This window comes from Cicer arietinum, chromosome 6 (assembly GCF_000331145.2).
Source record: "Cicer arietinum cultivar CDC Frontier isolate Library 1 chromosome 6, Cicar.CDCFrontier_v2.0, whole genome shotgun sequence".
In the NCBI taxonomy this organism is placed as follows: Eukaryota; Viridiplantae; Streptophyta; class Magnoliopsida; order Fabales; family Fabaceae; genus Cicer; species Cicer arietinum.
Window position 1 is genome coordinate 66,096,267 of NC_021165.2, and position 26,854 is coordinate 66,123,120.

The 26,854-nt window shown below is 36.0% G+C and overlaps 1 protein-coding gene across 1 annotated transcript; it reads right to left on the reverse strand.

Annotated features, from left to right (window-relative positions):
• Window positions 1-11: 11 nt before the first annotated feature.
• LOC101502159 (tRNA ligase 1) lies at window positions 12-26,789 on the reverse strand. The gene is made up of 27 exons (XM_004505900.4): window positions 26,482-26,789; window positions 25,917-26,372; window positions 19,241-19,291; window positions 19,016-19,098; window positions 18,678-18,777; window positions 17,967-18,045; window positions 16,966-17,089; window positions 16,577-16,683; window positions 15,564-15,692; window positions 15,147-15,211; window positions 14,680-14,844; window positions 14,168-14,328; window positions 13,998-14,029; window positions 9,491-9,654; window positions 8,368-8,447; window positions 7,552-7,617; window positions 7,116-7,405; window positions 5,999-6,109; window positions 5,625-5,722; window positions 3,463-3,523; window positions 3,071-3,147; window positions 2,901-2,972; window positions 2,744-2,820; window positions 2,519-2,599; window positions 1,646-1,748; window positions 1,324-1,485; window positions 12-613 (listed from the first exon to the last, which is right to left on the reverse strand). The coding sequence occupies exons 1-27, from the start codon at window positions 26,611-26,613 to the stop codon at window positions 224-226; spliced, it is 3,516 nt and encodes a 1,171-aa protein (XP_004505957.1). The 5' UTR covers window positions 26,614-26,789; the 3' UTR covers window positions 12-223.
• Window positions 26,790-26,854: the final 65 nt, after the last annotated feature.

Here is a 26,854-nt window from a genome sequence, read left to right on the forward strand (position 1 = left end):
AAGAGTGTACATTGAACTGAACAGAGAGAACAAGTAGGGTTCATGGTAAAAACCAGGCCATGATACACCTTAAATCAGACTCAGCTTATATACAATTATTCCTCAGGAAAGAGAAAATGCTGGCTCCTACAAAACTTTCTCTAGATATGGGTTGTTACTCTACTCACCGTGATGAGCAAGTGATCTTGTAAATATTTTACAATGACGAGCAGAAAAAAATAACTCAATAAAACTCGACCGTGCCAGATATACTGATGGGAGGATTGAAGTCGATCCGATTTGCTTTTCCCTCTGCAAACAACTGCGGTAACATGTTGGCTTCCTTTGCTACAACCCCTTTACTAGTCCACAAGGTAACATGGGGCCATGTATTTTTCGGAACTATCTTCTCACCTTCCACTGAGCCAGGACAAGCTTCAAACGCAGCCATTTTATCTGAGAAGAGCAGTGCCGTCAACTCCACTGGTACCATTTTATGTAGCCACAGACCATAATCAGCGACAGCTTTGATGCCATGACTTCTCTTGTGGGCAAGAGTCAAGTGAGCTCGATTAAGATTCTCTAAATGCTTATCTTTAAGGAATGTGTCAATCTTCGGATTATTCTTGGCCAACTGCAAACATATTATTACATTAGACATGGTTTAATAAATCCTAGGTTATACATGGATACGAAAACCCATTTTGTATTAACAAGCGAGGAATAAAAGATAATTGAGGGACTTGCAGCCAAGGAAAATCAAGGGTAATGGACATGAACCACCTATAGTGTCATCTGTGTGTTCCTCGTGTGCATGGGTAATTTCATGGCATCTTTCAAACAGAAGTACTAGTACTGAACAGAGTAATAAAGCCTCTTCCCGATATGATAGTAGAACAACAAAATAAATATATGCTAAAAATAAGGCTAATATCTATAATATCTTCCTCGGGATAGAAGTTATATAAATGGTCTAATTAAGAAGCATTCTCATGGCTAATATCAAAATAGATATGATAGTGTCATTCTCATAGCAACATTGCTCACAGTCGGTCATGTCTCTCAGTCAACTGGACCCCGAGATGGGATTTATAGATATAATACACCAGTTGTAGGCTTATGTAGCCACTAAAAGACATAGCATAACATTTTATTTGCTAACTTCTCTAAAAATAAAAATAAAATGATTATATCCTTATCTACTTTTAATTTGTTATACCAAGCCTTTCAGGCTGTGTTCGTCCCTAACAACTAATCAATTGTAGCTGGGTATTCATAAGTTTTTCAACCACCATGTTGAGTATGCAGAACATTTGCGACTACAAAAACAGCATTTTCCCTTACATTATTTAGGACACCTTGAATTTCTATAACTGGAAGACTGAGAGCAGCAAAAACAATGGTACCAAACTTCCTCTTTTCAGCAGTATCTGGAGCAGTGTAATCTCCCTTAGCAATGTTTCTCAGTTGTTCCAACACTTGCTTGACAGCTAACTCAAATGGAACCTGAAGATGTTGAGAGCAATGAAAAGCTGTTTAGAGCATAATTGAGGATTTTAAAAATAATCAATACCTAGTCAAAACCTATGTTATTCATTTGTTAAATGAGCATAATAGATAAAAGACAAAAAAACTATGGTGAAAAAACAATGCTAGATATATTAACCTGAATTGAATTAAAATAATCAGCATTTCCAGAAAGAATATCCCGTAATTGTTTCTCCCATTTCATCCATTCCTTTGCGTACGTACCCTTGGTCGATTCTAACCTATCATAATAATTAATAATGATAAATTTAAAATTGTCAACTTCTTAGTTTTTCACTTTGCACCATAAACATCAAAGACTATGAGGCTAAAATAGACAAGTCAGTTTACACATCGTTGCCATCCATAAAACAGATAATACATGCTACATATACATCAATAATGGATACATGACCGCCATAGGATGGAAATGCTCAAGTGGATTGTAGGACAGCGCTGCGCGGGGATGATGGGTAAAGTTATACTATATACAGCATCAGAGATTTGGACATTCTTACATCGGCAGAGCAAATCTCCACACTTCAGAATTAAAAACGAGATTTGACCAACAATTGAATTATATAAGGCTGCAGTTTTAACTTAAAATCTTATCGAAAAATAAAAAATTCACTTAAGTTTGAGACACTATAGTCAGAACTTGTTTGAAGTTTCTGAAGTACTGGTGACTGATCTGCAGCTAGATTCCTGCATTTTTACTGTCAGTTCAATATTCGGTGACAATTAATTAACATTTTGCTGTCTTCAAGTTGTAACTCTATGTGCAAGACTCTCTCATTATCACTCAAGGGTGAAGTATATATGGTGTGACAATATATGCTTTATATGTACTTAATAGAAACAGAAATGAAAAGAAGTTCACAACTCTTATTGCTGCAGTTGTAGTTGTAACAGGCAAAAGTTCACTACGCCCTGAACAGTAAATTCAATATGAAAACAAAAAATATAGCATAATATTGTTCACCTTATGCAAGTGAAATTTCATAAAACTGACCTTCCATGTCTTTTAGTGTGAAGCTTATACAAATCGATTCCTTCCTCCAAAATACATTGCACTGCCTCAGGAAGGGGATTCCTGCACATCGGAAAAAGCATAAAAAAGTAAGTATTGTTACTCTGGAAGTTCGTATGAGAACTGTACAAACTTTATAAGGATTACTATGACCATATCTCTATTTGATATGGGATCTCAGAACAACGCTGGTGATAACATGAGTACCTGTCAGATTTCAATAATGGCATCTTCACAAGTGACCCAAAACGCTCAATTAACTCACCCTCAAATTCTCCGCGGCTCTGAAAAGCATTGGAAAAAGTAATTTAGAAAATATTAAAATATAAACAAAAATGAAGTAGCAAAAAAGGAAGCATAATACCTTGCCATCATAAAGGTGATAGAACATTAGCAGCACATAGCCAGCATTTGGAGATGCCTTGTCAAGATTTCCCTTCAAAAGTTTGACAAGTTCAAATGGAGTTAGTGAAAGGTAATAAATGTTTTGTAAAGATCGGGATTCATATATTCAGAAAAACAAAAGATATATACTGGATGATTGACTCGTTGAAGCACACGAAATATGAATACAGATAATGCATCAAGGGAAAATGGATTTGAATCAGTTCCTGCACAATAAAACACAGAAAAATACTGAGATGATAACGACGCAAAAATTAAGATAAGTTCTTTATTAAAAAAATAGCATGCTACAGCTGTCACTTCTTATTTTAAACCAGCCAGATCTTTCTTCACATTTCTAAACAAAATAAATACTCGATTCACTGAAGATACAAAGCATGTCAAGCAAAAAGTGCATTCAGAATATCAGATTCTTCCAAATTGGGTTTAAGTTGTGATGAAAAACAAAAATCCTTAGGATTATATAAAAAACATCAACAATGGAATTAACAAACGATTTCAGGATTGGTAACAAAAATAACCTTCAGATTCAGGCACAACTGGGACAGCAGAAGCCCTGGTTCTGTTACACATGTCTTCAATCTGCATATATGACAAGTGTCTTTTAATGTATAAAATTTTAATAAGTAGATGAAAGTGAAACAAAGATGGAAGAGAGCCAAGAAGGATTCAATAGTAGATTACTAAACCAAATAAAAACAAGTGATTTCTCTCAAATCAAAGTGTTACTCAAGTTTCGTAAATACCACCTGTTAGGCAGGTGGAGCCACATGCGGAAATAGATTTGAGAGTTTATTATAGAAAAGAACAGAAAAAAAAAAAAAAGAAGAGGAATACTAAAGGGGTTGAATAGTCAGTTAGTTTGTTTGCTGTTAATAGTTAGTTAACATCTTATAAATAGGGAGGCCCTTCTGTGGGGTGGGGGAATTCACTGTATTAACTAGAGGTTTATCTAGTGTAGAAAGGTGAATGGTCTTCTCGGGTATCCCTTGCTTACTGGGCTACCATAGTAATTTGCTATTGTTTTTTCCTTCGATAATAAAAGAAATATTTCCAGATATCTCTTCTTTTCTCTCTTTTTTCTGTTCTATCAGTATCTTGGTTAGGATCTTATGCTTTCTACAGGAAGATTCTTGACACCACCATAAGCCCTAACAGGGATATGCCCTGACCTTGGAATGGTACAACCTCCCTTTCCCTAATTTTTCCTTCTAAAACTGATCTATACATACTTGACACTTGGAAAATGAATCGATAATCTTTCTACAACCAGTGGCATCACATACTGATTTGCTGATATGGGGTCACATGGCCTGAAATCGAAGCTGTACTCTATGCATTGGTAAAAGAACACAGCTTTGCCCATTGCTGTGTTTTCCCAACGTTTTTGGGGGGATAATTTTGTGATTCCCTATTTTGGCATCAAACGCTTTGACGGGTTAACACCCATCTTACTTGGCAAATTTCAGTGAAATCCCTTTTTGTTTCGAGCTTCACAGAACAATGGGCAAAGTCGACAACTATGCTTCGTACTGTTTTTGTTCCTAGTCTTAAAAAAAAAGAGCCTTCCGTTTCACTCTACTATCCTAGCCACCTGAGGGGAACGCAACATATTATCAAGTATAAGATTTTGTTTGAGTTGAAAAAGAATTTCAAATCAATGAAATACTTGTTAATGTTTTTTTCTATCATCCATAATTGGAGTTTTACACTTTTTCGTTGCATTAATTGATAAGAGAAATCAGGTATTGGCTATGGGTTTAATGGATATATATTGTCCTTGTAAAATAGTTTTACACCGACATACAATAGAGTTATCCATTTTGTCATATCTTATCATAAAAGTGGGGTGGAGTGGTGCAATGTGACGAAATACATAAATTCTATTGGATGTCAGTGTAAAATTATTTTACACCGACGGTGCATATCCTCTTTTCTCATTAGCTATTCAATACTTTAATTCTACCATGAAGGGATGAAGGGAAAGGATGCAAATATTAAACCATATACGAGAAATACATTATCCCTAATGAGGACACAATTTTATTCATCTAAAATATAACCACTTGAATGTTTTTGAAGCTAAAAATTTATTAAAAATAAAAGGAAAAACAAAAACTGAAAGACATAAACCTAACTCAGTAAAAAGAAAGAAAATAAATGCAAAAAAAAAAACGTTATTCAAATCACGCAGGTTTTTTGACCCTTCGGCGAAAATTATATACTATAGTTTTCTTATGCATTTCTTTTTGCTTTAGAAATCACCTCCATAAAAGGCTCTTCATTTTTAGTAAAACGATTCTATGTAAAAGGCTTTTTAGAGGCAGTAGAACGATTTTGCAAATCATTAGCATCTTTATCCTTAAAAAAAGTCTGCAAAACCTTCAATTCATGAGCAATCCTGGCATGTATATTATCATCAATGATAATAACATTTGGAATACGGCACAGCGCTCAAACCCAGTCAAAAAATTTTATTCTAATTTATTTTTATAGCAATTAATATATAATACTTCCCAGTCAATAGAATTTCTAATAATATTTTAGATTAGAAAGTTTTATTTAAAATGACTAGAGGAAAAAGAAATATAATTGAAAACTAAGGGAGAAAAGCAAGGAAAACGAAGAGGAGGATGGAAGAAATAAATTCAATAGGCCATAATAAAATTATTTGGACACTGACCTGTCTCCAAACTTCTTCATTTGGGGCATTCTTGTCAGCAAGCATAATGGACTTTGGTTTCTTTCTGCGTTCTTCAGCCACTTTCTGCCAATATTTTCCTGTTGATATTCCACACAACTACAAATTAGTAATTGATAAAAATACATACGTACACAATATATCTATATCTATATATATATATATATTCAAGAATGTTGGCATTATGAAACCAAATTTAATGTTTCCCTGCTTAACAGAAAATGATTCCATTAATCATTTAGAACATTCATACAAAAGAACAATGGAGCAACAGGATGCATAATATTTGATTTCATTTTAGAGAACCTTTTAAGTTTAAGAAATTCCGATATTAATTTCCTTGGGAGAAATTTTACCTTTAATCAGATCACCCATGAGACTATGAACTGGTCGATCATCCCCTAATAGACCTCCTTGGGCATTTAGCAATTCTTTACAAAGGGCAGACTTAGCACAGCCTGGTATTCCTGGAAAAAGGTAAAAATCCTTGAATGTGAGATTTACACAGACAAGAAATGCTAAATAAAACATCCCAAAAGGAAAATGTGCACATCAACAACACCAGAATCAACTAAGCGTTAATCATTCAGAAAAAAGACTAATGCCAAACCTCCTCTGTAAATCTTATTAAAGCGAGACCCCAGCAAGTCATATTTTAGTTATCCTTGAAGTTGAAACTCTTTCAACTCAAAACTTACAGGCTTACAGCCCTTTGCTCACGATTTCTAATAAGTATATGATCTTGCTTTTAATTTGATTGATAACAAATACAATAACCTAATAAGCTAGAAACTGTAAATTAAACCCAAAATCTTGTTCCCAAAGGGACATTGGAAGGAGAAATCATTAGACTCAGACAATAACTCCAATCCTGGCTCAATTAATTTCATCAAACAGTAACTGGAAACTGTTTTCTATGCATGTTCACTTAAGATAAAGGCAATCGATCAATCAACTGAAGGTATATTTGTAATGCTTCACTTGGAGACTATTCTTAACAATCACACTTAAAATATTGTTTATACTTCTAATTATGCAATTGACGATCTGTTAGGATATAGAAATAGCGATGGTTAGAGTTTGTTAGTGGTGGAGTTTCTAGGTTGTTAGTAGTTGTATAGGTGTAACTGTTCTGGTGTCTGTTATTAGTTAGTTACCTGGACATAATCCCTATTCTAATCTATTGGAGGTCTTTAAATAGCTTCCACTCCTTTAAAAATCATCTTTTAGCAACTTTAAAAATTCAGTGGTGTAAACTATTATAGGAGGGTATCCGCTCTTGTGTATCATTTTCTTTGAGAGATTCTCTCCTGTTATTTATTATTTTTTTCTAAATATTAGTGGTTTTCCTCTAAATCATTAGAATCCAATTCTTGAGTTCCTAACACAATCCCTTGATCATTAAAAACTTTGAAGCTGATGGCCAAGCAAATATAAATGTTGACAATGTAACAAGAATAGTGAAAGAACTACCGGGAAAAAATACAATCATCCCTTCATCTTTTGGAACTGTGTCTTTGACTGAAATATTAGGCTCTGATGGTGCTAGATCCCGCTCAGATACAAGATCACCTTCTTCATCATGGCCTCCCTCTACAATGGCCAAGAAATCTTCTGTCCTAACTAAACTACCAGCAGAACCTATCAGAGCTTGGTTTTGTGGACTACGTTTTGCGAACTGTTCAAGGAAAGGTTCAGCTTCACTAAGATATATTGATGATGAAAGTTGCTTATTTCCACACTTTCTTCGTATATACACAGCCCTGAAAGCAGAGTAAAGAACTTAACCAGTTGCATGAACCACATGAGAAAAGGTAAAAAGGAAAAAGCTGGAGAGAACGAACAAGAACTTTAAACAGAAAACCAAACAATAGTAAGCAGCCATTCAGAAGAATGATCCAGAAATTACCATTCATCAAGCATCTTACTAAGTTCTCTCTGCTTTCCGAGAGAGGTTCCCCATAGTTTCATTTGTCTGTGACATTGAAACAAAACATGAAAAAGAAAAAGTAGTTTGGGTTACAGTCTTGAATGACAAGCATGTACATATATATTGCAACTTGTACTAAAGCTCTGAAGCTAAATACTAAATTATACTGATAGATACTGGTTTAGAGACCAAAGAAGGAATCAAACAAGAGATGGAATTTATTCATGAGTCCTCCATTACCATAGCCTTGGATCAGCGATGAACCCAAGGTTAAGAAGAATGAATACAAGATTTTGCTGTTCCTTATCACAATATATTCCGGTTGCATCTTAGAACACTTTTGAATAATTTATATTATGTCTTAGGAAAAAATTTATGAGAGCGAGCCTCGGCACAACAGTAAAATTGCCGCCTTGTGACCTAGGGATCACCGGTTCACATCCTATACATCTACCCTCCCCAGATCTTGCCTGGTGGGAGCCTCGTACACTAGACCGACTTTTCGTAGGGTTGTTTTTCACATTTCACAATTTGGTTTCCTTTTTATTTAGGATTAGAAGTCAAGAAATTATTATGATTAGTTGGATTAAAGAGTTTCAGCACAACTGATGTTAATGAATAAATTGCCCACATATCAACCAAGCACATCAATCAATCTCAAACAGCAACCATGAAACTGTAATTGGAAAATGTATATGAAAATATTATATCCAGCAAGCCAATATTCCATAACTATAAAATGCTCATCCCATAGGAACTAGACTTCCGGTATCAAATGCTAGACAGCCAACTTACCTCAGGTAATAAGCCTTGTAAGCACCTGGACCTTCTTTAAACAGAACTGACAAGCCATTTCGAATGAGAAAGGTTCGCAACTGTGACAAACATCCAAAATAAGAACAATAATAAGGATAATATGTTAATAAGAATAAATTATCAGCATCACTGAAGTATCATTCCTAGTAATGAAAGAGAGAAACGAGATGCCATTTTAGAACATAATTCAAAGTATTTCAAAAATTTCACATTTGATCCTCAAATTTGTAAGGATTGGATAATTTAGTTTCCTAAATTTATAAAATGGCAAAATCATCCCTTAAATTGATAATTGTCGGTCTCCGTTATGAAAATTGTCGCACTCTGAACTATTATGTGTGGATTTCATTATCAGTAGAGAAATCCAACCTCTTCTCAGTTCTTGTTTGCACCCTAACCGTATTTCTAATCCTACTGATGAAGTTCAAGGAGTAACTTCACTGACTGACGATTTTTAATATTAGGGATGATTTGCCATTTCGTACATTTAGAAGAATAAATTGTCAGATCAATACAATTTTGAGGATTAAACTGGTGATTTACTCAAAGCAAAAGCCATGGAAAAGTGATTAAGAATCAGGGCATGCAGATATTATTAAAAAAAAGGAAGATTTTTCAAGAAAGAACATGGACACATACTAGTATTGCAACCATAACGTAACGTCTTCCTTTTAGTGCAAAATAATACAGAATATAAAATGTAATCTTAAAATTTCTTAAGCAAATGGTAAAACTCACTATCAAAAAATGTCAATTAGTGTACAGTAGTCAACCCCTAAAAACGTGGACAATACATATTCTTTCAATAGACATAGAATAACTCAAGGTATGACTAGGGTCTAACGTAACCTCTTGAACAATTTTCTTTATCAGGAATAAATGATCAAGCATCCTCAAAATGTTAACTCCCAATGCCAAATATAATATGTATTGTCTTTATGTTGCAAATGTTTTATATATCAAATTTTGTCACTTATACTTTATAACTAATCGAAATTTGTTTAAGAGCTTTCCTGTGAGACATTTTTCAGGCAGATATTTTGAGCATAGTAACACATGGTTTCACTAAAAGTTCCTACATAACACACACATGGATATATACCTTATATGTAAGAAACTTCAATTTGACCATTAAATTTGCATCTTCGTCGGCAAAGTCATCTTTTTCAGTACACGTGCTACTACTTTCCTTTATACCGTTGTTTTTAGAAATTTCAGCGACTTTGTCCTTGTCTGCCTTGAATAAATTGATATCAACAAAAAATCCTGCAAAGACATTAAGGTGTCAGAAATTTGTATAAACCAATAACAATAATGAGCAGCACATGTATAATTTGCATATATCATAAACAACATAAATGTGTGTCGATTTGACATGTATAAACACTTTAAATTGTGTTTCATTTCACAAGCTAGCATACCATAAGCATCTACTTCAGTAATAGTTGAGTGAAATATTTGGAATCATTTTTTGCAAGTATGTTTAGAGCTGTTAGAATTCAAAGTATGAGCTTATTATTTCTTGGTTGTACAGCTTCCTAGGTTCATTGTTAGTATTCCTAGTCTATACAAGTTCCTAGACTTCGAATGTAATTATTGTAGCCTCATTATAAATAGAATGTGTGTGATCTAGTTTGAGACACACAAGAAACATAGAAATTGCATATCTGTACATAGTATCAGTAGTGGTTCATCCTAGGGCTGCTCCCCTTTTTTCCAACTGTGCCATAACCTCTTTTTTTTTCCTTCAAAATTGCGTCCTGTTCCAGTGAAACCCACCACCTAGAACTACAACAGACTGCCGCACAATCTTCCGACGAGCACCATGACATTTTTTGCGCTGCCAAACTCCTTCCCACACGCCTCCACATGCTGCCTCTTCATTCACACATGACATACCTTTGGCCACCAGTTTTTCAACGTTGGCCATCGCTCGGGGCCTCAAGGCACATTCCGAGGTAATTTTCAACTTTTGGTGATTTTTCAGCAACTTTTTCTCTTTCGCCTAACGTTGATCGTCATGCCTGGCACTAGATCAGTTGCTGTCTCCTTATTTCGTTTTCCTCTGATCCCTTGCAAAAAATTGGTAGTGCTGCCAATTACGTACAATGGGCAGCTGTCGTTGAAAGAACCATTTGCTCAAACAGTCCAAGGATATCCACGCCAAGGATCAAGACAATTGAAAACATATTGATGCCTCTCTATGCAACATTCTTTGGTTTTCAATCGATGTCAAACTTCAATCTCAGTTTCGCTCGTTTAAGACGTGTTATGATGTTGGGGCAAAGACAAAGAAGACATATTCCAATGACGTTAATCGTTTATACACCATAGTCCCCCTGTCCTTCGATGAGATTTTTTTTCAATAAACCGTGTCCCAATTCCTGTTTACCCCCTTCTTCGTTGCGCGGTACAATTCATCGCAAAAAAAAATAAAATAAAATTGCCTCTTCCGCCACTATTCCACTGTTTCGCTACTGGTTTTAGGTAACTGCTTACTGATTATGGCAACTTCTGAAAATTTTCTTCGGTGGATAAAGTATTGTCAAAACTCCAGTTCTACTGTTGCAACCGAAAAAAATGGTAATTCACCTGTTTGCATCACCTTATCTTAGTCCATAGATTCTCAATTCTGGTGAATCTTACCACATTACTGGCAATAAGGCTTTTTTCTCATCTCTCACTACTTCTGATTATTTACCTAGGATAGTCTCAACCAATAGTTCCCAAACACAGTCCCAAGGGATTGGCACTGGCCAAATCCTTCCTTCTCTATTAGTTACATTTGTCCTTTATGTGTCTGGATGTCCATTTAATTTAATTTCTATTAGTCGATTGACTCGTTCTCATGATTGTGTTGTCACATTTACTAATTGCAATGTTACTTTACAAGACCGAATATCAGGACGACAAATTGGTGTCGAATGTGATTCTAATGGCCTTTATTTCTCCCAAACCCATCAACGACGTGCCCTACCACAGACTCTCCTCTTACTATACATCTTCAATTAGGTCATTCGAGTATTCCCAACCTTCAACAGTTAGTACCAAATTATCTAGTTTACATTGTGAGTCGTGTTAGTTAGGGAAACACACTCGTAGTCATTTCCCTGATCGAGCTAATAAACGAACTTCGTCCCCGCTTGCTTTAGTTCACTCAGATGTTTGGAGTCCTTCTTGTACTATTTGGTGTCTTCGAGTCTACATGTTTTTCCTACAATCTCACTCTTAGTCTCGACAAACTTTCAGCTCAATCATAAAGCGTGTCTTTCTTGGTTATCATTGGTCCCAAAAAAGTTATTGTTGTTATTCTCCTACTCTTCGACGATATCTCATATCAGCTGATGCCACATTTTTTGAGTCTATTACATACTATCATTTGCTATCATTTGGTTGCAACGATTCTTGTGGACCTACCGGAGTCTATTTCACCTTCTCTTTTACCACTAGAGCCTATTACGTATGTTCCACCTGAGACACCTCTGGTGGCCCCTCCCGTTAAGACTCCTCATGTGGATCCTCCAACTGTACAACCTCTTCAGACATACCACCATCCTCAACTACCATCAGTTGTACATGTCCCTACACCCGTTCTTGATATCGAGATCATTTCAGACGCTCTTTCGCTGCCACCTTCTCCTTTATCGGATATAACCTTAATATTCCTATTGCTATTCGTTACATTGATTTGAGTTACCATCGTTACATTGGTTTGAGTTACCTTGCTATTCGTTACAATTAGAGGCGAATAACCTTAATATTCCTATTGCTATTTGTTACATTGATTTGAGTTACCATTGTTACATTGGTTTGAGTTACCTTGCTATTCGTTACAATTAGAGGCGCTTGAGTCAAGTACCCAAGGAAATAATAGTATGTATCCAAGGCGCTTGAGTTAGCATCGTTACATTGATATAATCCTTGATATTCCTATTGCTATTAGAGGCGCTTGAGTCAAGTATCCAAGGTCCAAGTGAAGAAGATTGCATAACAAAGACAATAAGATTACCAATCTGAGCAACAGAGGCAACTTGTGTGGTAGTTCGCATTTGCGCCTTCATATTGATGTACTCATTATACTTTGTGGTAGAAATCATGACTTGATCACTTGTGTTAGAGGCCTCAATTTGAGCAACATTGGCGACTTTGTGTTGTCGTTGATTAGTTTTGGTGCGACATTGTGCTTCAACATGGCCAAAACAGTTGCAATAGTTGCATCGAGTTCAACCCCGATTATGTCCACGTCCTCCTCCTCTACCACCTCGTCGATAAGAATTAGAGACGAATGCAGTAGATTCAACTAGCGCATTGAGAAAAGCAAGCGTTGGAGCAAAAGCAGAAGGGGCTAAAAAACCGGTAATTGTTCGCAAACAGTTTCATATGAGGGAACAGTAACACTAGAGAGAATTTGGTTGCAAACGGAGTCAAAATCTGGTGTAAGGACCGCAAGGGCTAGAACCATAAAGAAGTTTCCACGTTGTTCAACAAGTGTTTCGGCACTGTCAGTAAAGGGCATAAGTTCATCAAAGTTAGCAATCAAACTATCATGCTTACCTATGAAGCTTTGCATATCCATTTCTTGTTTCATCATGGAAACAAGATTAAAGACTACAGTGTGTAAACGATTAACGTCATTGGAGTATGTCTTCTTCGCCTTTGCCCAAACATCATAACATGTTTTAAACGAGTGAAACTGAGATTGAAGTTTGACATCGATTGAAAACCAAAGAACACTGCATAGAGAGGCATCAATTTGTTTCCAATTGTCTTGATCTTTGGCAGTGACATCTTTGGATTGTTTGAGCAAATGGTCTTTACGACCTTGTCCTTGAAACCAAAGTTCAACGGCAATTGCCCATCATGCGTAATTGGTAGCATCTACCAATTTTTCGCAAAGGATCAGGGGAAGCGTAGTGAAATTGATAACAGAAGAGGATGTAGCAGCAGATTCGGTGCCATACAAGACGATGAACTATAGGCGAAAGAGAAGAAAAGTTGTTGAAAAATCACCAAAAGTTGAAAAGGACCTCGGATTGTTGGTGGCTAGAGGTGTGTCATGCGTTGTCGCTCACATGGTTGGTGGAGGCGTGTGGGCCTCATGTGCAGATAAGGAGGTGGGGCGTGGGGGCGCGTGCGTCAGAGTTTGGCGCCGCAAAAATTGTCACTATGCTCGTCAAAGGATTGTGCGGCGGTCTGTGGTAGTGGGTCGCACTGGAACAGTACACACACATCTGGAATGGTAAAGCACACTTGGAAAAAGGAGAGCAACCTTAGAATGAACCACTACTGATACCATGTAAAGTATGTTGTTTCTGTGTATTTCTTGGGTGTCTGAAACAAGATCACGCATCTTCTATTTATAATGAATTTATAATAATTACATTCAAATACTAGGAACTTGTATTTGACTAGGAGTTCTACCAATGAACCTAGGAAGTTGTGCAGTCAAGGAATAACAAATCCTACTTTGAATTCTAATAGCAAGGAAGACCGCCACATGTAGATAACTACACATCTAGTTGCCTAGAAGAAAGCCAATGACACTAGCTTACAATTTTCAGGCAAATGAACTGGTTATTATTAAAGTGAAAGGAAAGTATAATATTTACCTCGGTAAAGTGGCCATAATCCTTGTTTTTGCCTGAAAGAGCCAAACATTTCGTAACTCGAATGGTATCAAAGAAATATATAATGTAAAATAATGAAAAGATTCTAAGAGATTTCTTTAGAAAATTTAGCAAGTTGGTTGTTCGAGGAGAAAATGAGATTGAAAGTAAACCTCATCTCTTTTTGGTATCTCCGAAAAGCAGAATCACTGTGCACATGAATGACCATTTTGTAGAAAAGATCGTCATTCGATATGGCATCAACTTTGTGAAAGTTATGATAACATTTGAATGCAGCAGGTAAGCGTTTTTCCCTCATCAACCGAACAATTTCCTGATTCAAAACCGGACCAAAGCTATGACAATGACTATGAAATGAACAGAAGACAGGAAAGCATTTGTTAGAAAGAAGTGGAATCTAAACTGCAAGGGAAATTTAAATGAAAATATTTATGCTTCTTGAGAAGTGGGAGACCCTTTGAATCATGTGTTGAGGAAAATAACAGTAACTTGAAGCTATCAAAATCTACAGCATACTCTTCCATAATACAGGGAAATAATTCATGGGAAAGGATAATAAAAGCCAGGACATATTACCAACTTACACATCGACAAAATTTGTAATACACGATTTGGTGAAGTAAAATATTTCCATAAGGTTAAATGTATGATAGTTAAGACTGACCTGCAATTTTTTTGTTGAATAGTCCGCCGGATTGGCTTGTAAAAATTTTGAAAGAACAGATCTGTCTGCATTTCTTGAATGAATATCAGCAGTATCAGTCCCAAACCAATCTGTATAGTCAGGACAAAAAGAGCTACCAACCCTCTCAAGAAGCGCCTTCATTTGCTGCAGAAGCATTCCAAATCACAATAGTGAATTACTTTAAATTCCATTTGGATTCAGATCCACCCAATTTTGTGCTTAAATGATATTTCCATTGTTCTGGAGAGACAGACAGACACAACACCCTGAACAGGGGGAGTGGGCAACCCAACTTCCTGCTAAATAGGGTTCCACTGTTGTCTCTAAGTCACTGTCTCTCCTAGTTTGACAAGATGCCGATATAAGCTAAAATGAGAGGATCCATATCCACATCAAGAATTGCAATATCACAACTCTGAATCATGATAATATGGTTTACCCAGTACCTGTTTTTCATCAGATCTATTTGCAGCACAAATTTCCCTTAGACTTGGTCCGAGATCAAGGGCAACTGAAATAGAAAAGAAAAGTTGTGTATTATTTTAATTTGCATTATGTATTTTGACTACCATTTAGGAGTGTCGCAAAAGTATGCTTATACTTAGGAGAGGGGTAAGTAATTATTACATCAGAAAAATCCTATTTTGTTTGTAATTACAATTTGATTTTCAAGAACCTCGAACTTACCCCAAAGTTTGGCATTCCTAATCTTTTCTCAGATAACTAGCATAGATGACATGGCATAAAATGAAATGAATATGTTGATAAATAAAGAGTAGAGTAATAAACAACAAGGCATCAACTAAGAAAATCAAAGCAGCTAGCAGCCTAGCACATGATATTTAGAGAATCAATAAGCATACCTCCATCAGCAGGTGGAGGGGGATATTCCTTCAAAATTTTCTCTATATGGTTTGAACTCTCATGGCTCACAAGACGGGCCACAAGACCCTCTAAAATTTCACCTTGGGCTTTCACATGGTCTTTTGAGCCTGCATTATGGAAATATATGTAAATATGCAGTGAATTTGACAAAAAGCCCGTGCAAAGATACTTGAATGCATAGATGAGACAAACGATAGATGAAAATGAAATATTGAAATTTGAAACTAACAATACTTGTGGCATGACATTAAGACTACAAGAAGCCAACAACTACAAACTTAATTTTGAAACATTATATTCAGAAAATATACCTAGTCGGTGGTGGAAGTTAGGAGTGAAATCGGGTTGGGTTTGGAGGAATGGATCCAAACCAATCAAGAACCTTCAGTTTGGACCGGCTTAGGTTCGATAGTTTCTTACTTTGGGAGAGGGTAGGGGGCTTGAGCATGTTTGAGTTTGTTCTGGCCGCATCATCGGGTAAGATATAAAAAGAGAATATAAAACAAAAAGTTTAATAGAAAATAAAGCTATATTGGGTCACGATCACATTTCAATTTTCTTATGTCAATGCCCATCCCAACCCAACCCAGATCATTTTCATTTCCTTTCCATCTGAATCAACTTCCCAAACCAAACCTATTTCACTTCAGCTAAAGTTATGTTGATCCGGTTCACGAGTTGGCCCCGGACCCGCTTAAACGCCAATGGAATGGAAAGTGGGAGCGAAAGCAGAAGGCCTACAGAAGGATTTGAAGACAGGCATAAAACTACCAACAGTGACATAAATTCATCACATCCCTTCATTCATTTAAAGGCTTTGATAACAGATTTTTCTGAGTCATCATTTTCGATCATCCCATGGATGCTAGTGCAGTGGGGATTGTCTAAATTTATAACCCAAAATGAACAAAGTTTAATATCTGTTGGAAACTATATGGGGCATGAGACAAAAGGTCAAGTTAAATGAGTAATGCTGACTTAACATTCATACCTGGTACAGATACATCTGCAATTTCATCAAGAGTCTTGCATACCAAAGTTGCAGTACCTTCCTCACATAAGGCATCGAAGGCAGCAAAGAAGGAAGAGGCAGATTTTCTACATTTACATAAAGGTGTCAAAGTGAAACCAATTTTTTTATATTCTTGAAGACTTTAAGCAGATGATATCAATGATAAAATCCAAGTCAAAATGTTCACCATGAAATAACATAGCCAAAGACAAACACTTTAAATAAAATAATAATTAGTTCAACAGAAATTTATCATTTGGTCATTCAAAATCTAATTGAAAATTGAAACTCGTGTACTGACATTCCTTATAACAGATCCTAATGTACAAATTTATTTTTTATATCAAACACAAGTACTAAATATTCACCTTGTTGAGAACAACCAAACATAATTTGTTGGTAATCGCCATTTTCTGCAAAAAGCGATTATCTCGGGAGTTGAATAGAACTTTGGCTTTCCGTTGCCCAATTCAGTGACTGCTGTAACCACCACTGCTCAGAGCAAGAAATATCAATGAACATATCATATATGAAATAATGTTATGCAAAACTTCGTATCAAACAAATGTTACAAAACTTTGAACAGAAATAACGGAAGTTGGAAGCGTTCTTAGCTTCCTACAACAGCAAAATATTCCATGTCAGAAATAACTCAGACAATTTGGTACAAACCCATTCCCTTTTAAACTCAGGGTACTGAAGAAAACTGATAGGTATCTTAAGTGTACTTGTAGTTATAGGCCAAATGTCCAAGGCCCACTTAGAGTTATCCAAAGAAGCAAATTAGAGAAAGGGGAAAAGTTAGTTATAAGGGATAGTGGAAAGAGAGGGAGGTTACTATTAATCATCTTTCAGTTAGAACCTTAGTGGTTTAGGGAGGAAAAATTATTTCTTCTCTGAGGAGCCTTTGCTCTGGGATTACAGGAGTTACCTTATGTAATAGTTATCTTTTTTACATTAATAATACAGTTTTCTTTTTCTCTTGGTTCGGGTTCCTATCAATATGAACCATGGCTCTTTCAATTACACCAATATTGAAGATTGTGTATCAGAAGGAATAAGACACATCATATGCTTCATTGTATAGAGTTATGTCTTATGATGTGTCAGACAAGGGTAATGCTAACGGCAAGGATTGAAATGAATAAAAAAGATATATAGGGGTGAGTTTGAAAAAAAATCAAAAGGACTACAATAAGAATTATACATAAAATTTGGGCCATAGTTGAAAGTTAAATTCATCCTTTAGTAGATAATGATTTGAATTATATTTTCCAATTTGGACCGTGTTTTTTCAACTGAATCTAAAAACACTATATTGTTCAAAATAACAACAATTTTTCTGAACCAAAAAGTAAAAGAATTTTACCATAATCTTCATGAGGACGTTGCCCATGGTCTCCAAGAACAGCAGTTACTAATTCCATTGATATGCACATATGGTTTCTCTGAAAGAAAAGATATTAGTAATGTTCATTTCTTCAGCTTGAACACAACAAATAATAAAGTTAAATGAAAGTAGCAACAGAATACTACAGTATATCAATTTGTAGTTATACAAGTGAATACAATTAACAGCCACATGTAGTGGAAAGTGTGTGTTAGGAAGGGGAGAAATATCTTCAGTCAAAATGATAAACAAAATGCAAGCATGTCTAGCTCCAAAACATGAAATACAGAAAACCAAATGATCATAAACCATGTATTGAAAAGCTATCATACACAACCTAATCATTTATACGCTTTAAGCATCAACCCTGTAGGTGGTTGGATTGTCGAAAAACACAACCCAACAAAATAAAAAGTGGGAAAATTTTCGGCAGATTTAACAGCAAATGTTCAAATTAAGCCAATTCATATTGTAATATTAAACGACTCTCCTCAGACCGCCACAACTGAACAAGGAAATGTACCCTGAATTCTGCAGATAAAATATAAGGTCTGGATGTGGAAATAGTTAACAATGTTTGGGAAAGAAAATATAACAATTTTTAGCTCAATATATTAAGCAGGTCTGAAAATGTCTTATTAGCAGTAATGCTATTAAATTTCATCCTTTCTTACTCCTTCATAATTTTACCTCCAGAAAATTATTAAATTCAGCCTGCTTTTTTGAAGCTTCAGTTCCCCAAGCCTCCCGAAACATCCGCCCAAGAACAAATACACCAACAGCAGTATATCTGAACAGAAAATAAATGGTGTCATAAAAAAATAGTTGAGTAAAGTGGAATAATAAAGTAAATGCATTCAGAAATGGATCGCTACAATCATATTCCTAGCAAAAATCATTCTGATAGTTTCATGCTATTCACCATTTGCTCATGACCATCAATCACATCAAAGCAAAGAGAAAACATCAGGCGCAAGCTAAATATAAAGGGGGAAAATAAAGAAAGACATAATCTCTCCTGAGCATACATATTTCCGAAACTGTTTTTTGCATAAGCTCCACCCTCATGACCCGCATACATAAATAGAGAACCAGAGTGTTTAAGTGAAACCTGCATCACAAGTCAATAAAATCAAGTCCACCGCTGAAAATCAGTCCAATCAAAGTTCATCCAACTAGTTTTTATTAACCACAAAAAGAAAGCTAAAAACTTACAAAACTGTATGCAAACACAAACACTACAACCATTATACCTCTAACGTGACTAAACCTTTTGATACCAGCTCAATCATCCTTGACCTTGTCTGCAAGAACATAGAATACCCATAAGTAAAAGGTTCAAAATACAAAAATATAGGTAAAGGCATAAAGGAGAAAATGATCTCATTATCCAGAAGAATGCAATTCTCAGTCAAAAACCCTAAAGACTAAATTCATGCACAACCAAGTAAAACAAATTTACTCTTCAATATTGTTTCTAAGAAGTTGGGATCATACATAACAACAGCCCATGTGGCTGTTGGGATCATTCTCTTCAAGTCTACACTTAAAAACTCTGATTCATTCATCCATGAGAGAACTTTTGGTGTTACTGTGCGATGTGCAAGGATGTGAAGGAATATATTAGCAAGCATCCTGGATAACAAAAAAAAATATTTTCAAGAGACAAAAGTTGCTTTCTGGAAATATTAATTCTTTCCTTCTATTAAGTTCTATCCAGAGCATAGCATCAGTGTTAAGTTCTAGTTAAGCTCCAGACAGAAGTTAGGTAGTCATAACTGTTATAGTAGATAATTACCTTTCAGTTAGTTTGACATAACTGAGACAGGATTAGTTAACCATGCCGAACTCTATAAATACTTGTACTAACCTTGAGTGCAAGAACAATTCAGAATAGAGTTCGTTTGGTTGGGTCAATTTTTGGAGAGGAGGGAAGCAAAATCTATCCAGGGCCAACTTTAGTTTCTCTCCAAAAGGGGAGGGATTTTGAGGAAAGATAATATTTGTTTAAAGTTTGGACTTAAATATCCTTTTAGTTAATATGATATTAAATATTACAAAGATAAAAAATAAAAAAGAAATAAAAAAGTAAGTAAATGTACACATTTCCTCCATTAAAATTTCTCCCCTCCATTGACAAACCAAATCCCAGACATGTATATAATCACTTCCCTCCCTTCCATTATAATTCCTCACCTGACCCTCAATTTTCTCTCAATCTATCTCGAGCATCATTTCATACAGATTACGATCTACTCCATTTCTTCCATTACCATAGTTTTGAAAATAGAAATATAATTATGTAACATTTAGTGGGCCAAATCTAGGTAGTTAATCCCAGCGCTTTTTGGTGCGCCCCGGCAGCGTGAAACAAGATCCTAATGAGATCCGGGCGAGATCCCGCTATCAAGTCGTAGTTAATCCCAACGTTTCCCAACGATATCCCACTATTATTTCTTCCTTATCTGTTTTGTAGATTCTACTTTCACCTAAGAAGAACAGGAAATATTATGCTAATGAAGATGATGCTTATCTTTGATTCCTATGCTAAAACATACATTTGAGTTTTAATATTTAGTTATTTTATTACTTTGTGTTAAAGACTTCAATATGCATCATCTTTATTTCCTTGACTTTTGTTGGTATTTCAATGTATGTTTTGACTAAGGCTCCGTTTGGTAAAATTAAACTATAAGCTAGCTAATAACTTATGACTTATAGCTGAAAAGTTAATTAATTGAAATTAAAGTGTTTGGTAAATTTAGTTTTTAACAATATAAAATGACATAAAAGGACATAATTATTTAATTTAAAATAACAAAAAATGTGACATTTTTATCCAATCTCTCTCGAGTATTGTTTTACTTCATTTTCTTTTTTTTAATCAATTTTCCTACTTTACTTTACTTTTTTATGTTAAATCATTTACTTTCTTTTTTTATTACAATACAAACATAAATTTAAATAGTTCTCTAAAAGTTTAACAAGCTCCATATGTATAAATAGTAATCGTAAAAACAATGCAACTCATTTACAGTTTACAACTTGACATAAAAGAGCCTATTAAGAGAGACAACCCTATACCGTGATTACCCCGGGACCCACTGTCCTTCGGTGAGATTTTTCTTTTTCCGGTAGACCGTGTCTCAATTCCGGTTTACCCTTTCTTTGTCGCTTTTCGTTCATTTTTTTTTCAGCAAATCAGTCCACTGTCCATCGCACGTCACTATTCATCATGCGGTTCATTGCAAAAAAAAAAAAAAAAACCCTCTTCCGCCACTGTTTCGCTGCTGGTTTTAGGTAATTACTTATTGATTATGGCTACTTATTAAAATTTTCTTCGGTGGAAAGAGTATTGTCAGAACTCGAGTTCCGTTGTTTCCGCCGCACAAAGTGGTAATTCACCTGTTTGCATCTCACCTTCTCATAGCCCATGGATTCTCGATTCTGGTGCATCTGATCACATTACTGGTAATAAGACTCTTTTCTCCTCTCTCACAACACCTGGTTATTTACCTAGGATAGTCTCAGCCAATGGTTCCCAAACACAGTCTCAAGGGATTGGCACTGTCCAAATCCTCCCCACTCTGTTAGTTAAATCTATCCTTTATGTGCCTGGATGTCCATTTAATTTAATTTCTATCAGCCAATTGACTCGTTCTCATGACTGTGTTGTCACATTTACTAATTGCAATGTTACTTTGCAAGACCAAATATCAGGACGACAAATTGGTGTCGGATGTGAGTCTAATGGCCTTTATTATCTCTCAAACCCATCAACAGCGTGCCCTACCACATATTCTCCTCTTACTATACATGCTCAGTTAGGTCATCCGAGTCTTCCCAAACTTCAACAATTAGTACCTAATCTAACCAAATTATCTAGCTTAAATTGTGAGTCGTGTCAATTAGGGAAACACACTCGTAGCCATTTCACTGATCGAGCTAATAAACGAGCTTCCTCCCCGTTTGCTTTAGTTCACTCAGATGTTTGGGGTCCCTCTCATACTATTTCCACACTTTTAGTCTAGATATTTTGTTACTTTTATCAATAATTTTTTCCGTTGTACGTGGTTATTTTTAATGAAAAATAGGTCTGAATTATTTTCTATTTTTGAACAATTTTATAAGGAAATTAAAACTCAATTTGGTGTATCCATTCGCACTTTGCGCAGTGATAATGCCCGTGAATATTTGTCCCATCAATTTCAAAATTTTATGACCTCTAACGGCATTCTTCATCAAACATCTTGTGCTCATACACCTCAACAAAATGGGGTAGCCGAACACAAAAATCGACACCTTATTGAAACCACTTGTACTCTCCTTCTTCATGGTAATGTACTATCTCGCTTTTGGGGCGATGCTGGTCTAACGGCGTGCTATCTTATAAATCGCATGCTTTCGTCTGCTCTTGCTAACAAAGTCCCTCACTCGATCCTCTTCCCTAGTACCCCTCTTCACTCACTTCTTCCTCGGGTCTTCGGATCTACATGTTTTGTCCACAATCTCACTCCTGGTCTTGACAAACTTTCAGCTCGATCATTAAAATGTATCTTTTTTGGTTATCATCGGCCCCAAAAAGGTTATCGTTGTCATTCTCCTACTCTTCGACGATATCTCATAACGGCTGATGTCACATTTTTTGAGTTTGTTACATACTATGAATTGCTTCCTGATCCTTTATCTGCAACTATTCCTCTGGACCTACCAAAGTCTATTTCACCTTCTCTTTTACCACTAGAGCCTATTACGTATGCCCCACCTGAGACACCTCTTGTGGCCCCTCCCACTGTCCCATTTGAGACTCCTCTTGTTGATCCTCCAACTGTACAACCTCTTCAGACACACCGTCGTCGTCAACCACCATCAGTTGTACATGTCCCTCCACTTGTTCTTGATACTGAGGTCATTCCAAACGCTCATTCACCGCCACCTCCTTCTTTATCGGATCTGACCCTTGATATTCCTATTGCTATTCGTAAAGGTATACGTCCTACTAGTAACCCAACCCCTCATTACATTGACTTGAGTTACCATCGTCTTTCTCCTTTGCATTATACTTGTTTGTCTTCCCTGTCTTCTGTTTCTATTCCTAAATCTCCAGGTGAAGCTTTATCTCACCCAGAGTGGAGACAAGCAATGATTGACGAGATGTGTGCACTTTAGAGTAGTGGTACATGGGAATTGGTTCCTTTACCGTTTGGAAAGTCTTTAGTAGGATGTCGTTGGCTTTATACAGTGAAAGTTGGTCTTGATGGTAAGATTGATCGTTTTAAAGCTCGTTTGGTAGCAAAAGGGTACACTCAAGTTTTTGGCCTCGATTACAGTGATACTTTCTCCCTTGTGGCTAAGATGGCCTTTGTTAGACTACTCCTCTCTATTGCAGCCATCAGACATTGATCTCTACATCAACTTGACATTAAAAATGCTTTTTTGCATGGTGACCTTGAAGAAGAAGTGTATATGGAGCAACCACCTGAGTTTGTTGCTCAGGGGGAGTCCTCTACCATAGTTTGTCGACTTCAGAGGTCTTTCTATGGTCTTAAACAGTCTCCTCGAGCTTGGTTTGGTAGATTTAGCACAATAGTGCAACAATTTGACATGATTCGAAGTGAAGCTGATCATTCTCTTTTTTATCGCCACTCAACCCAAGGGTGCATTTACTTGATTGTCTATGTAGATAATATTGTCATAACTGGTAGTGATCAGCAGGGCATACTCCAATTGAAACAACATTTATCTCATCAGTTTCAAACTAAAGATCTTGGCAAGCTCCACTACTTCTTGGGTATTGAGGTAGCCCAATCTAAGGACGGCTTAGTAATTTCACAAAGAAAATATGCCATGGATATTCTTAAAGAGACAGGTTTGTTGAATGCCAAATCGGTTGACATTCCTATGGATCCAAATATCAAACTTCTACCTAATCATGGGGAGCCATTTTTAGATTCAAAGAGATACAGAAGATTGGTTGGTAAATTAAACTACCTCGCAGTCACCCGTCCAGACATTTCTTTTGCAGTCAGTGTGGTAAGCCAATTCTTAAACTCTCCTTGTCAAGAACACTGGGATGCTGTGATACGAATCTTGAAATACATTAAAGGTGCTCCAGGAAAAGGTCTAATTTATGAAAACAGAGGACATACTCAGATAGTTGGTTATTCATATGCCAATTGGGCAGGCTCACCCATTGATAGGCGATCCACTTCTGGGTATTGTGTACTTGTTGGAGGAAACTTAATATCTTGGAAGAGTAAGAAACAAAGTGTAGTTGCAAGATCTAGCGCTGAAGTTGAATACATGGCTATGGCATTAGTGACCTGTGAGCTCATTTGGTTGAAACAGTTACTCAAAGAGCTTCAATTTGAAGAGGCAACACAGATGACATTAATATGTGATAATAAAGCATCATTGCACATTGCCTCTAATCCGGTTTTTCATGAGAGGACCAAACATATTGAGATAGATTGTCACTTTGTAAGGGAGAAGATCGAATCAGGCGATATCCCCCCTAGTTTTGTTAATTCTAATGATCAATTGGCAGATGTATTCACTAAGTCTCTGAGAGGTCCTCGAATTAGTTATATAGGTAACAAGCTTGGTGCATATGATTTATATGCTCCAGCTTGAGGGGGAGTGTTGAAAATATATTTATATTTATTACATATCATGTAAATAGGGATAATATCTCCCATATTTATTTTCGTATTTATTGCCTTGAGCCTATATAAAACAGACTCCGTTGTATAGTTCAAACACACGGTTTCACCACATGTCTCTCTCATTTTCTCTTATTCAACACATACCTTAATCAATTTCTTGTAAGATGAATGACATAAATTCTTTTTATTTTTTTGAGTTATTTTGGCAAGGAACTACATACGTGAAGTCGTGAACTAGTAGGTGAGTGAGTGAAAAAGATATAAACTATAAGTTCAACAAGCGAGAAGCTGGTGAGAAAAACTTGTTTACTAAACACATCTCTTTTAATCCAACAAATTTATAAGTTAGTTTAACAAGCTATAAACTAGCTTATTGGCGTTACCAAAAAGTACCTAAGAGTAAGATTTGTGGATTCTTATTACTAATTATGAATATTTTAGAGTTTGAGTCATTTGTTAATTTTGCATTAAATATAGGTTTATAGAATATTATTCATGTAATTTGTTCAAAAAATAGCAATTATCTCATATATCCCAAAACGCACTATCCCACTTTTGGGTTTTGACGTGATGCACCACTATCTAGAATTAACTACCTAGGTCCAAATATTCTCTATACACTCTAAAGCACTTCAAAACTATAGTGGTGGAGAGGAGAAATGGAGAGAGAAAATGGTGAGGATCCTAATTCATTTCATACACCTTCAACATCCTAAACTCCAACGCTCTTGAAGCCTAACCCACTATAAAAGCTTTATATATATATATAAATACTACAGCAGCTACCATAAAAATTGTGTTTGACTGTCTATTGTCTAATATCCCATAAGGCTGAGACTCAAACAAATATAAAGAAGAAAAAACATGTAAACTAGGAAATTATGTTAGACCTCTTATCAGCAAATATTAGAAGTTATGGCAGTTATATTTATTAATAAGAATAAATAGAGAAGTTATTGCAAAAGAGGCGATAGGCAGTTATTGATTAGAAACTGGAAGCAGATGCCAAATTCTCTGATTCTTGAAAGGGAGAGACCAAGACTCTAGAATATTTCTGGAGGGAACCATTTGTAACCATAGACCATCCATCTATAATATTGTTTGTGTGTTTCTCGTAATCCACCAATAAAAGAATCATAATTTAGTGATAGTAATAATCCTGTTATACCAGTTCTAATAAATTCTTGAAATACTTATACAACAAATTCCAACAATATAACATCCAATCATGAAAGCAAAACAGAAATGAATCGTAAATATATACCTCTTGATCCGACTTTTCATTTTCAAATTTGGGATAGAAAGTTGCTCTGATTCTAGCATGTGCGTAAGTTGAGTTATCCACAGTAAAATTCTCCAACAAATTACCACTAAATAACTTACTCAAACCAGCACTACCACTACTTTTCTTAACTGAATTCACATCAGCACCAAGACCTGAAGAACCATCAACCTTCACTTTCCCCACCGGTGTGGTTTCAACTTCACTCACACTGCCTCCTCCACTAACAGTTCCATAAGATTTCGGTTTCCAAATCGCATGTGAACCTTGAGAACTAACCTTATTACCATTCTGAACGCCGCTATTTTCACCAATAATAAATCCAGAAAGTTTGTTAGTAACCGTTTCAACCGATTCCGCATCTCCAATAACCGGTTCTCGCGGTTCAGTTTTTGGTTTCGCAATCCATTTTGGTTCACCGCGGTGACCTCCACTTCGCTGCAAAAAAAAAAAAAAAAAAACTCTGAGTTCAGCAAATTAAACATTAAAGCATTTTGAACCGATCATCGGAAAAACGGTATCGTGAACGAACTGTGAAAATGAATACCTGATTGCGAGGCATTGGTAGTAGTGAGGGAGATAGGGTGAAGTAAGGGTGAGAGAATGGAAGGAAAAAGAAGGTTCTAGATTTGAAGGAAGAGTGAGAGAGATTACAGAGTAGTCTATGCGGTGCCGACATTCAAGGGATGACGGTTATAAATAGTGAGTGACAGGGAGAGCATACACGGCCGATATTGCACTCTGCTGCTTCGCAGCGGAGACTTGGCAAGTAACGTGGTTTTGTTTTATGAGGTGAGATACGATGCTAAATCGTGGAATACGGGAATCTTTGATTTTATTACAGTGCGAGCGATGCATATTAGTAAGTACTGTAAAGGGAAATTAAAGATAAAACAAAACACTCGTTTAAGTTCTTGAAA

Coding starts and splice junctions, on each gene's coding strand:
- LOC101502159 (XM_004505900.4), bottom strand. CDS start 26,613: ATGTCGGCACCGCATAGACTACTCTGTAATCTCTCTCACTCTTCCTTC. Junction 14,030..14,167: donor AGATACCAAAAAGAGATGAG/GTTTACTTTCAA, acceptor TGGCTCTTTCAG/GCAAAAACAAGGATTATGGC. Junction 1,749..2,518: donor CACACTAAAAGACATGGAAG/GTCAGTTTTATG, acceptor TTATTATGATAG/GTTAGAATCGACCAAGGGTA.